Source organism: Balaenoptera acutorostrata, chromosome 21 (genome assembly GCF_949987535.1).
Source record: "Balaenoptera acutorostrata chromosome 21, mBalAcu1.1, whole genome shotgun sequence".
Taxonomy (NCBI): domain Eukaryota; kingdom Metazoa; phylum Chordata; class Mammalia; order Artiodactyla; family Balaenopteridae; genus Balaenoptera; species Balaenoptera acutorostrata.
In genome coordinates this window covers 17,198,833-17,211,919 of record NC_080084.1, presented here as the reverse complement: position 1 = coordinate 17,211,919, position 13,087 = coordinate 17,198,833, and the positions used below count along the sequence as shown (strand labels likewise).

The 13,087-nt window shown below is 48.8% G+C and overlaps 1 protein-coding gene across 7 annotated transcripts in view; it reads right to left on the bottom strand.

The window, feature by feature from the left end:
- MFHAS1 (multifunctional ROCO family signaling regulator 1) overlaps window positions 1–11,727 on the bottom strand; it is a 127,209-nt gene extending 115,482 nt beyond the window's left edge. For all 7 annotated transcript variants that reach the window (XR_009006524.1, XR_009006525.1, XM_057537316.1 and 4 more), the window contains exon 1: window positions 8,146–11,727. Coding sequence is in view for 5 of the 7 variants with exons in the window: in XM_057537316.1 (XP_057393299.1) it covers window positions 8,146–11,140 (2,995 nt within the window). In the remaining 2 variants the exon portion in view is untranslated. The remainder of the gene's footprint in view (window positions 1–8,145) is intronic.
- Window positions 11,728–13,087: the final 1,360 nt, after the last annotated feature.

Sequence of the window (13,087 nt, the reverse complement as noted above, 5' to 3'; positions counted from 1 at the left end):
CTGAACCAGGAAGAAATAGAAAATATGAACAGACCAATCACAAGTAATGAAATTGAAACTGTGATTAAAAATCTTCCAACAAACAAAAGTCCAGGACCAGATGGCTTCACAGGTGAATTCTATCAAACATTTAGAGAAGAGCTAACACCCATCCTTCTTAAACTCTTCCAAAAAATTGCAGAGGAAGGAACACTCCCAAACTCATTCTATGAGGCCACTAACACGCTGATACCAAAACCAGACAAAGATACTACAAAAAAAGAAAATTACAGACCAATATCACTGATGAATATAGATGCAAAAATCCTCAACAAAATACTAGCAAGCAGAATCCAACAACACATTAAAAGGATCATACACCATGATCAAGTGGGATTTATCCCAGGGATGCAAAGATTCTTCAATATACACAGATCAATCAATGTGATACACCATAGTAACAAACTGAAGAATAAAAACCATATGATCATCTCAATCAATGCAGAAAAAGCTTCTGACAAAATTCAACACCCATTTATAATAAAAACTCTCCAGAAAGTGGGCACAGAGGGAAACTACCTCAACATAATAAAAGCCATATATGACAAACCCACAGCAAACATCATTCTCAATGGTAAAAAACTGAATGCATTTCCTCTATGATTAGGAACAAGACAAAGATGTCCACTCTCACCACTATTATTCGACATAGTTTTGGAAGTCCTAGCTACGGCAATCAGAGAAGAAAAACAAATAAAAGGAATATAAATTGGAAAAGAAGTAAAACTATCACTGTTTGCAGATGACATGATACTATACATAGAGAATCCTAAAGATGCCACCAGACAACTACTAGAGCTAATCAATGAATTTGGTAAAGTAGCAGGATACAAAATTAATGCACAGAAGTCTTTCATTCGTATACACTAATGATGAAAAATCTGAAAGAGAAATTAAGGAAACACTCCCATTTACCATTGCAACAAAAAGAATAAAATACCAAGAATAAACCTACCTAGGGAGACAAAAGACCTGTATGCAGAAAACTATAAGACATTGATGAAAGAAATTAAAGATGATACAAACAGATGGAGAGATATACCATGTTCTTGGATTGGAAGAATCAATATTGTGAAAATGACTATACTACCCAAAGCAATCTACAGATAAATTACCAATGGCATTTTTTACAGAACTAGAACAAAAAGTCTTAAAATTTGTATGGAGACACAAAAGACCCCGAATAGCCAAAGCAGTCTTGAGGGAAAAAAACGGAGCTGGAGGAATCAGACTTCCTGACTTCCGACTATACTACAAAGCTACAGTAATCAATACAATATGGTACTGGCACAAAAACAGAAATATAGATCAATGCAAGAGGACAGAAAGCCCAGAGATAAACCCACGCACCTATGGTCAAGTAATCTATGACAAAGGAGGCAAGGATATTCAGTGGAGAAAAGACAGTGTCTTCAATAAGTAGTGCTGGGAAAACTGGACAGCTACATGTAAAAGAATGAAATTAGAACACTCCCTAACACCATAAACAAATAAACTCCAGATGGATTAGAGACCTAAATGTAAGACTGGACACTATAAAACTCTTAGAGGAAAACTTAGGAAGAACACTCTTTGACATAAATCGCAGCAAGGTCTTTTTTGATCCACCTCCTAGAGTAATGGAAATAAAAACAAAAATAACCAAATGGGACCTAATGAAACTTAAAAGCTTTTGTAAAGCAAAGGAAACTACAAACAAGATGAAAAGAAAACCCTCAGAATGGGAGAAAATATTTGCAAATGAATCAACGGACAAAGGATTAATCTCCAAAATATATAAACAGCTCATGCAGCTCAATATTAAAAAAACAAACAACCCAATCCAAAAATGGGCAGAAGACCTAAATAGACATTTCTCCAAAGAAGACATACAGATGGCCAAGAAGCACATGAAAAGCTTCTCAACATCACTAATTATTAGAGAAATGCAAATCAAACTACAGTGAGGTATCACCTCACACCAGTTAGAATGGGCATCATCAGAAAATCTACAAACAACAAATGCTGGAGAGGGTGTGGAGAAAAGGGAATCCTCTTGCACTGTTGTTGGGAATGTAAATTGATACAGCCACTATGGAAAACAGTAATGTAGGTTCCTTAAAAAACTAAAAATAGAACTACCATATGACCCAGCAAGCCCACTACTGGGCATGTACCCAGAGTAAACCATAATTCAAAAAGACACATGCACCCCAATGTTCATTGCAGCACTATTTACAATAGCCAGGTCATGGAAGCAACCTAAATGCCCATCGACAGATGAATGGATAAAGAAGATTTGGTACATATATACAATGGAATATTACTCAGCCATAAAAAGGAACGAAATTGGGTCACTTGTTGAGACGTGGATGGATCTAGACACTGTCATACAGAGTGAAGTAAGTCAGAAAAAACAAATATCGTATATTAACGCATATATGTGGAACCTAGAAAAATGGTACAGATGAACCGGTTTGCAGGCCAGAAATAGAGACACAGATGTAGAGAACAAACCTATGGACACCAAGGGGGGAAAGTGGCCAGTTGGGGGGGTGGGGGAGAGGGGGGGATGGTGTGATGAATTGGGAGATTGGGATTGACATGTGCACACTAATATGTATAAAATGGATAACGAATAAGAACCTGCTGTATAAAAAAATAAAATTCCAAAATTCCAAAAAAAATAAAAGAAAAAGAAAAAAGAAAGAAAGAAAGAGCTATGAGACAGGAGGGAGGGGAGTGCCCACTGCCTCAAGGAGAGCGACTGTGATGTCAGGTGGTGGAAGCTTTCTGTAGCCAACTTCCACGCTTCACTCACCTTCATCATGATAAGCTGCCCCTCGCCCACTCCTCCCCCATCTCTGTAAGAGTCAGGAGGGTGTACACAGAGGGCAGGGATTGACGTGGCAGAAAAATCCCATGGGAAAATTATACACGTTTCTATTAAAGTACACACTCTGAGATAAAAAACATCACAAGCAACCTAAAAAAAACCACTCTGCCAAGGAATCAATTAAGAAACACTAGAATTTCTTGAGTTCTTGAAAAATAACGAATCCGCTTTGAGTCCCTTCTACCTGCTCGGCCCTGTGCCAGGCACCATCCCAGGTGCGATGTACCATCACATGAGACATCAGAACTCAGAGAAGTGAGGGTACAACTGCAGAGCAAACTGCCACACCTTTCACGGAGAGGGTCTTGGTGGTTCAAGAAAGACATGCCATCGTACGTATTCTGGGGCTGTCTGAGATGTCTGTCAGCCACTCTGGGTTCTACAGGCCGTGCAGACTCGAAGCACTAAACGGGGATCCAAGGGTCAGCTTCAGGAGTGCCGGAGCAGGTCTGGGGAAGGCAGGCCAAAATGAGGCCTCCACAGCCCTCCCCACCGAAGTGAAGGTAGCCAGCCCCCAGAGGACAGTAAACCTGACAGCAACCTGACACCTGGTTTTGCAATCAGAGCAGCTGAACCAGGGGACTAGAGATCTGGCTGGGCCTGCCCCAAGCAGAGCCTGAAACGCAAACAACTCTCCTCTCCAGCCCCAGGCCCAGGAGGGCCTCAGCTGCAGCAGACAAGAGAGGGCAAGAGATGAGACCAGCACTACTGGTCCCCTGCGTTTTTAAAAAAAAAAAAAAAAAAAAAAAAGCTCCCTGATGGATGGTCAGATCCTTAATCAAAACAGACTCCCATGGAGAGAAACAAGTTGGTGGGTGAAGGGAGAAATCAACCAGAAATGTTCACTCCCATATCAGCCCTCCCCACCACGGCCCCCCTCTGGTACACAGAGCAGAAGCCCCTCACTTCCTCCAGACACGGGGGGTAACTGCTTTCCCCGACACAGTCTCTCACCTAATGCTCAGAACAACCCTGTGAAGTACACCCTATACATGTTCTAGGTGTTCAGATGAAGAAAATGAGTAAGAACTAAAATAGGTGAGGTTTTCTGGAGGATAAGACAAGCAGGTGGCAGAGAACGACACAAAATGTCTGTTAACAAATTAAAAAATACTTTCTCTAGGAAATTCTAAACTTGTGCAGGGATGGACTTGAGAGTTTATTCTAGAGTTTAAAGAAGAGGCACCTAATATTCAAAATAATTTGAACACTCCAAAGGCCTTTCAAGTCTTTGAATTCTGTTATGCAGGGAGTTTCTTTCGTCCACTGCATGATGAAGGTTTTGATGTTTCTATGAAACAAAGCCCAAGAGAGTTCAAAGAGGACTCTCCACAAAAACAAAAGCCGAGCGGTATCAGTATTAATAAAGCCAAACCAAAAAGATATTTAATAACCTTTGCAAAATTAAAAACAATGACTAATTCAATCTGAGCAACTAGGTCATGCTCAAATCTAAAACTGAGATAGAACAAGGCAAGAATTTTGCTTTGCTTCAGTGGTCAAAGTGAAGGGCCCATTCAAGGGCAAGGCCAGTAATACAGTCACGAAGAGAACAACAGAGGGACAAGTGTGGGGGAGGGAAGCTGGGACACAGGACAAAGCGAGATGACTACAAGAGTACCACCTGGGAATCTGACAGAGTATGTGACTATCAAAGAAAACAAAAAAGAGATTTCTCACTAAGACCAATCATCCAGCAGACAGTTGAGAGGCTCTTACAGAAGCCACAAAGCCTCAGGCATGTTTCTTGCTTGGAGGAAGCAAGTGAACAAGCTAATCAAAGAGATATTATGGCCTACACAAACAGCCACAGAACAAGGCAAAATTCACTGAGGGCTTCAGAGAGGTACAGAGTGTGTAAGAAATTAAACGAGGACAAAAGGCACTTCACAAGGGAGAAGCGGCAGGGTGCTGAGCAACTGAGTGAATGAAAGGGATCAAACATATAAAACATCATCTACCAATTCTCTGCCTACTGCTCTGGGTTGCTTTCTAATTATTCTTAAGAGTGACCTTGAATAATTTGGAGAGTAGGATATTTCATGAAAAATCACACGCGGCCCAAGTTCATCTCACCAAGATGCACTCTTCCAATTTAAAAACACACAGCATCCTTTCAAATACTGAAATGGATAGCAAAGCACTAGAATCTCGCTGTGGACCTCCGTCCTCACCTCCACATCTTACATCCGTAGGCCACACATTATCCAACCTCAGGAGCAGTCAGCTCTCCTGGTTTAGATGTCATGTTGGTGGAAAAGAACGAGAGCATAGATAAATATCCCGCAAGAAGAAACTTACTCAAGGCCAAGAACATTCCACGGAGTTCCCTCGTTAAGGATGAGGAAGCCTGGCTGTCAGGTGCTAGCAGTAAAGTCGTTGCAGAAAGTAGGCAAAGACTCACACCTGACATGTAGGCTGCATCATGGGCCTTGAGTTTCCGAAAGCCTCTCTTATCACTCAACCCATTTATCTCAAATGAAACAAACAGGTGACCTCTCTGACACGGTGCTTAGATCTTTTTTACAAGAACTTTTCAAAACAAGTGGCCTGGTGACTAAGGATTTTCCAAAACATTGCATTTCTTTTGTAAATCAAAATAAGAAAAGAGAAATCTAGCGTTATACTTCCCTAGGCCAACTACCTCAGTGCAGCTCAGGCCAGAAAATTCAATGTCCCATCCACAGGGACAGAGCCAAAATGGGCTTTTCACACACACACACAAACTTTTTAAGATAATAATGCAACTTTGTTTCTTCCGTATAAAATCAAAGGAGACACTTTGATTAATTTCCTATTTAATCTTAATGTCTTGAAGCTGAAACAAATTTAACAGCCAGTGTTTTTTCACCATTGTATATAAAATTGCTAGTTTACAAGAGAACTTGTCACTTTAATAAAATGTAAAACTAAGTAACGAACTTTTTTCATGTCTCTAAAAAGCAAAATGACTTCTTAAAGAAACAAAAGGCTACCAAGAGATTCAAAGGTTTCTGCTGAGTTACAATATATTTTAATAATCTAGGGACTCGTTGAGCATATTTTTAAATGTATGCCCTCACTAACTGAACACCCAACGTTATACGTTTGTTCCTACATCACCTTCTAGCTTTTCATTATTTTAGCTCTTCTCAAATCTTTCAGAATTGTGACAAATACTAACAAATGATGGCTATCGCAGAAAATTATGAAAGAGGAAAATGTAGTTTTTTCTTTGTCTTCTTAATATAATAAATGTACTATAATCATCTTTTCCCACTACTCTGTACCCTCTGCTGCTTTTGGAAGAAATCAATCCTGAACGAAGCAAAAAAGATAATTTCTTTCTCTGACCATAAACAAGACAGAAGCCTGCAGTCCATATTATAAAAACAGCTGTGGAGTTATTCCTACTCACTACATAAGATAATTTGACAATTTTCAATCATTTAATTGCTTTTTACGTTGAAAAAGCCACCTCTTCCCTATAGCCTGGATTGCAAACCAGGTGAACCTCCTTGAAAGACAAAAAGGCAAAACAATAACAAGAGAATGGGGTTGTCTCTGCATCTGGAGACAGCTTGTTTGTGGAATTTATGACTGTTAAAAAATAAAGAGCTGAGATTAGAAAAAAAAAAAAATTCAGCCTCATTGTTTACTCTTCAAAGTTCTTCGAATTCCTCTGCACAGATCCTTACTTGTTCAATAACCTATGTGTTCCCCTTTGTTGTTAATAACATCAGTTTTATTAACGCTCCATCTTTGTGTTAAGAACTGGCTTTAAGTAGCTCCTTCAATAATCTGCTCTGTGAATATGTAATTCTCAACCACTTTCTTCAATTTAGTGGCACAATAGAGAAGAATTTTGCTTTCATGAATAAAGACAATGGCAAATATAAAGCAAACTGAAAAGGCTACCAAGTCGTAAACTGTGAGGAGACACCAGATAATCATACAGAATGGACGGCTTAATTGACTGGTAACTGGATATGGTGGCTTTTTTCAGCTGATGAATTAAACTCAACCTAGATCTAGGGCAACAGGGAGATGTTACCTTCGGAAATATTGGTGTCCAATTCCTTCCCGATACTATTACGAGCAGCATTCAGACTAGGACAAAGATGACAGTGGCGTACAGTCTTCCATTTCATCACCCCCCTCAATGTACCCAGAGGTGGGGGACCGAGGGGAGAAACTGGCAGTGATGCTATTATTGGGTTTGTCCTTAGGACACTTGGAATGTTAACTAAGCCTGCTTCACAAAAATCAGAGCTGTTTAGAGAAGAGTTCCAAAGGGTGAAGAAATGGACCCGTTCCCAAATAGACGCTTAGGATACCAATTAACCAGGCTTGAAAAACCCTACCAGTCCTGGAATTCTCCCACTCACCTGAAACAGTTAAAAAAAAAAAAAAAAAAAAGTCTGCTGGAAAACACTCCCCAAAGGAGGAAAACAAACAAAAACAAAAAAAACCTAAAAACTCGTGTCAGTTTCTTGTCCCTTCCATCTCTTACAAAGGACCTCCATAAAGCTCCACTCTCTAACACTTAACCAAAAACCGGGCCTTAAGATGTCGGTAAAGCACAAAATTACCAGGAAATACCCAAAAAACTCCCCTTAAGAGATTTCAGTAATCTCTCTTTCATGCCCTAGAGTGCAGTGGGTGAAACAGTGATCCCAGGATTGAGTCATGCCTTACAGACTGACATTTTTGTCTTTACTAATCCATCATTCACCCCGATTATGAAACATTCTTCTCTGGAATTTCTTAAGAAAAAGGAGCAATAATTTCTGCATTATGGTCACACTCTGAAGTTAAACAAAAGAATATGAAACTAGACATCTCAAACTCAGAGCACCCCTTCGAGATGTGTCTAATAAGCATTATAGCCCAGGGCTCGGCATCAGACACCACTCATCTTCTGTTCAACCATCTGACATTTCCTTCCAGGAAAGGCGGGCTGAATTGGGAAGAGGGAAAAGGAGATCCAAAATGTTTTGACTGGAACCCACTTTGGAAGTTTGAGTCTTGCTATTAGAAGAGTATGATACATGATACTGGGGACTGTATTCATATTGCTCACATACTTACTGCCTTTTGCTTGTCCCCAAATCCCCCTCTGTTTACCTTGAAAAGCTCTCCTGGGGAGCCAGTGAGGTTAAGCAAACAGTCTGCCAAAGGAGAAACAAATATCTTCCCAAAATGCATCTTAAAACATACCGCAAGAGAGACACATCCCTCTCCCCTCTTACCTGGGAAAGCGTGTGGATTGGGTGACCCTCTCTTAAGGCACTTAGAACAGAGAATGTGCACGGTGTAGTGCAGTCCAGGCCATTCCTGAAGTAGGACATTCAGTTCCTCTACTAAGGGGGTTATGGCTTGCCATGCCGTCCATATGTTCGGTAAGGATGCGTGGCTGGCAATGGACAGCGTGTCCGGCTGCAGGACCCCCTTGGCAGGTCTGTAACTCACCACCACAGGGACTTTCCCTCTGTATGCAAAGATCTGAAGTTTGCCATCCGACCTGTGCACCACATGGCTGTTGATCTGGACGCTGTAGCGTGCAAACAAGCTGGGTGGAAAGGTGAAGGGAAAGCTATATTCAATCTGCAACTGCTCAGCCACAAAGGACTGCCCGGCCAGGTTGGTCCCGTTAATCCAGGCCTCCGCGTGGGGCACCTCGTTCTGCACATAGCACGGGAACTTGTACCAGGCCGTGGACCCATTCAGAGGCTTGCCCTTGGCTTTGTTGAGGCAGTAACAGAGTCCCATCTTCTCCAGCAGCTCCAGCAGGAGCTGCAGGTCCTGCTGAGCCTGGATGTGAGGCTTCAGCAGCAGCCGGATGACGTGGGCCGGCAGGAGCCCATGCAGCAGAAAGCCCTCCACGTAATGATGGAGCTGGGTGGCCCGGAGCGCATCCTGGCTTGGGGCGGGCGGCGCCATCAGCGGGGAGCTTTCACCCCGGCTCTCAGCCTCGCCCTCGCCGCTGGTCCCCAGGAGCAGCTTATGCAGCAGCAAGGAAGGATCCCTCTGGAAGAATACGTTGAGGATGTCGATGAGGCGGGAGAGGTTGTGGAAGACGTGCTCCTTGAGGGCCGGGCTGTCCTCAAAGTAGAGCAGCTTGCCGCTCTCGTGCAGGTAGGAGAGGGCGCTCTGCAGCCGGTCCTCGGTCAGGCCGGCCTGCAGGCCCAGGCGAGCCGAGTCCCACCAGCTGAGCCAGAGCCGCTGCGCCTGAGGGGGCTGGAAGTGCAGCTCCTCCAGCACCTGCCAGGACCGAGGCAGTACTCTGTGGAGGTTGGGAAAGATTTCCCGGTGCTCGGCCACTGAGAGCAGTTTGTCCCGCAGGCGCTGTAGCTGGCGTGGGTCCCTGCAGCTCACGGGCAGCACAGGGGAGAGGATCTGCAGCCGGTGGTTGAGCAGGTACTGAAAGTGGGCCTTGCGCCGCCGAAGGTTCTTGTCGGACACACCGTAGTAGGCTGCATGGGGGCTGGCGGAGCGGAGCTCAAAGTCCCGGGCCAGCGCCTCATCCACCACCTGGGCCAGATGGCTCAGGCCCTCGGCGTCATGCTTCTCCTGCAGGGCGATCTGGCGGTGGATGTCCAGACACTTCTCCTCCAGCTCCTGCTCCCCGCACAGGTCAGCGTGCGTGCCCACAATGCACACCACGGCATGAGGCACCCGGGCCCCTACCCGATGCAAGAAGGAGCCCACGGTGGTGGGAAAGCGGAGCGGCTCATAGGTGGCCAAGTTCACCACCAGCACATAAAGGGCCCCCGGGGAGAGGAAGAAGGGCTGGATCACCTCATAACTGTCATCCCCGGCTAAGTCATACACGATGAACCGCAGGCCCCGGGAGGCATCCGCTGTCCAGCTGGTCACCTCGATGCCCTTGCTCACGGGAGGAGGTGAAGGCGGGTGGCTCTTCTTGTCCTCTCCTCCTTGGTTCCCCTCCACTCTGTCCTCGGTGAGGCAGTGACGGAGCAGGGTCTTTCCTGCAGCTTTATAGCCCATCAGGAGCAGCTTGAGGCGGGGCTGGACCGCCGGCTGGGAATGAGCCAGCTCCTTCTGGTAAGCTGCGATGTAGGGGATCCCCTTCATACAGACCTCGTAGGGGGGCTGGATCAGCGGGTTGTCCTTGATCTTCCACAGGCCCACCCGGGAGAGCTGGCCAAAGTTGTCTGGCAGCACAGCGATCTGGTTCCCCTGCAGGACCAGCTCCTCCAGGCCAGTGAGCTCCACGATGGAGTCAGGCAGGTAGCGGATCCGGTTGTTATCCAGCCACAGGGTGAGAAGACGGCCCAGGCCCGAGATCAGGGATGGCACTGAAGTGAGCTGGTTGCGACTAAGGTAGAGCTCCTCCAGACCAGCCAGGGGCAGCAGCGCGGCGGGGAACTCCTGCAAGAGGTTGGAAGAGAGGTTGAGCATTTTGAGTCGCTGCAGGCGGCTGAACTGGGCGGGCAGAGCCTGCAGCCCGTTGTTGTCCAGCATGAGGCTCTCCAGGCTGGCCAGCTCGCAGAAGCCGCTGGGCAGGGTGCCAAGCTCGGTCCCGCTCAGCCAGAGGATCTTGAGGGCCCGCAGGGCACTGATATCCTCAGGGAGGCCCCGCAGCCGGTTGCTGGACACGTCGAGCTCCTCCAGGGCCGCCAGCTGCAGCAGCTGCCACGGAAAAGCCGTGAGCTGGTTGTGGTCCACGTCGATGGCGCGCAGGCGGGAGAGGCAGGAGAGGGAGTCGGGCAGGTGCGCCAGGCGGTTAAAGCTGACGTCCAGCTCCTCCAGGTGGATCAGCGCGCCCAGCTGGGCGGGCAGGGCGGGCAGCTGGTTGTGGCTGAGGTTGAGCTTCCTCAGCTCGCGCAGGGCACTCACCACCTCGGCGCTTAGGACGCTCAGCCGGTTGTGGCTCACGTCCAGCTCGGTGAGGTGGTGGCCCAGCTCGGCCACCGCCGGGGGCAGCCGGGCGAAGCGGTTCCGGCGCAGGACCAGGACGCGGAGGCTGCCCAGCGCCGAGCCCAGCCCGTCGGGCACCTCCTCCAGGCCGTTGTTCCCCAGGTTCAGCACCTCAATGTCCCCGATGTTGGCCGGCAGCACGAGCTGGGGCGCGTCGGGAGAGTCGAGCTGGTCGGTCCCCGGGCAGCCCCCGGCCGCGCTGAGGGTGAGCTGGCGCAGGTTGCTCCGCAGCTTCCTGGCGCGCAGGGCGGCGTCCCGCCACAGCCTCACCGTCTTCAGGTTCCCGCTGTCCGTCCCAGCCATGGCGGGGCCGGGCCGACACCCTCGCGCGGGAGCCCGCCGCTACATGCCGCGCTGCGCCCCGGCGGGCGCCAGTCTCCGGGGCCCTTTCGCTCCCGCTCCTCCCTTCCTACCGGCCCTCGGCGACCGGCGGCGGCGGGTCCTAGCGCAGCCAGCGGCCGGGCGCCCGCAGCTGGGGGGCGGCGGCGACAAGAGCAGCTCCGGGGGTCGTCGGGCGCACGGCGCGGGGGGAGGCGGTGGCCGGCGGGGAGCGCAGCTCGCATTCTCCGGGCTCCCGGGCCAGGGGCGCGCCGGGGCAGCAGGGCCGCCGCCCGCCCGCCGCGCCGCGGAGGATGCCTGCCGCTCCTCCTCCCACTCCGCCCGCCTTCGGCGCCTCGGGGCCGACTCCGGCCCCGCTACCCTTGCCGCCGCGGCCCCGCGGCCCGCAGCGTCGTCGCCTCCGCCAGCTCCACGAGGACGGCGGCGCCCGGCTCCGCGGCGGGCATCCTGTGGGCGCAGGGCCGGGCCGCCTCCTGGCCTCCGCTTCCCCAGGCTCCGGCGGGAGCACGATCGCCGCGTCCCCGGCACTGGGAGGGTGCGATCGGGAAGCAGCAGCGCCGCCCGGCGGAGCGGCCCCCACGTGACCGCCGGAGGCGCCGCGTGTTCCCGGCACCGCCCCGGGGGCGGGGGCACTGACCCGCGCCGGGTGCGGACTGGGGGCGCCTCGCCCGGTGCAGGCCGGCGGCGTGGACGGCGCTGGGCGGGAGGTGCGCTGGGGGCCCGTCCCGGGTGCAGAGCGCTTGGGTTCGCCTGCGTCTGGCTCTTTGTTGGCCCTGGGCCTCTAAGCATATCTTTCTCTTCCTCCCTCTCGTTTCGGATCCCTGGCCTCCCTGATTCCTCATTCCCCTTCCTCTCACCCTACATCCACACCCTAGTGGAACTGGCAGCATGCAGCGCCCTGGGTTTCTTTGTAGGAGCTTAAAAGGAGAGTGTGACTAAACAAAAGGAGAAAAGCAGGCAGCCGTTCATGCACTTGGTAAATATTTATTGAGTCCCTATTTTGTGCCAGACCGACAGACAGAAGGCTCTGAGCAGGCTCCTCGCCGGCCTCATTGGGGGTGGGGTAGGGGGGCCACGCCCCGTTTTATCTGGGCTATCCCATTCATCCTCCCAACAGCCCCGGAAGACAAATACCATACCCCCAACTCTACGGTACTTGTTATGCTGTAGGTTTAAGAAAACGGCAGCTATTTCAAGCAAAATTCGCAGCCCAACGCTCAACTTGAAGGTTTATTTTATTTATTTGTTTGTTTGTTTGTTTATTATTTGAGGAAGTTTCTTTGAGATCACATCTATACTAAGTAGTTTCTTCAGAATTTACCCAAACCTTGAAATCTATCAGGCCTCCGAATATCACCTCCATCATTGCCTCCAGCTTGGTTAATAATGAAGCAAATTGTTTTCAGACACAAAGTCGAATTTAATTGGTTAAATGCACCAGTTAACAGTCGTGGCTCTCCCCTACACATGACGTTGCTGTCATTTGGGGACCCAAATTCGGTGCAGTAGTAATCGTTTGTCTCTTCAAAGAGAGTGACTGAGCACCTCAAGCTGGAAATATGCCCCAGTGATGGTTATCCAGCCTGGGATGGTACATCCTGTAACTGGAGGACGCTCCTGGGGCCAGGTGAATCCCAGATATTCCAAGTACATTAACAGGTACAAGTGAGCTGTGTTCACCCTGCAGGGCTTCCTAGAAGATCAAACTGCTCAAGGGTTCCCCAGACCCTCCTGCCCCAAGGAAAATTCTAAATCACCTAGGCTAGCCCTTTTATTCTCAGAGGTGGCAACCCAAAAGAAGCAACCTCCCAACTGACCAGCCAGGTGAAGAGAAGAGCCAGGTGTGCTGACTCCCCTTGTGGGGTTATTCCCCTGAGTGCGTCACCTTCAAGGTATTCTTGAGTCAGACGC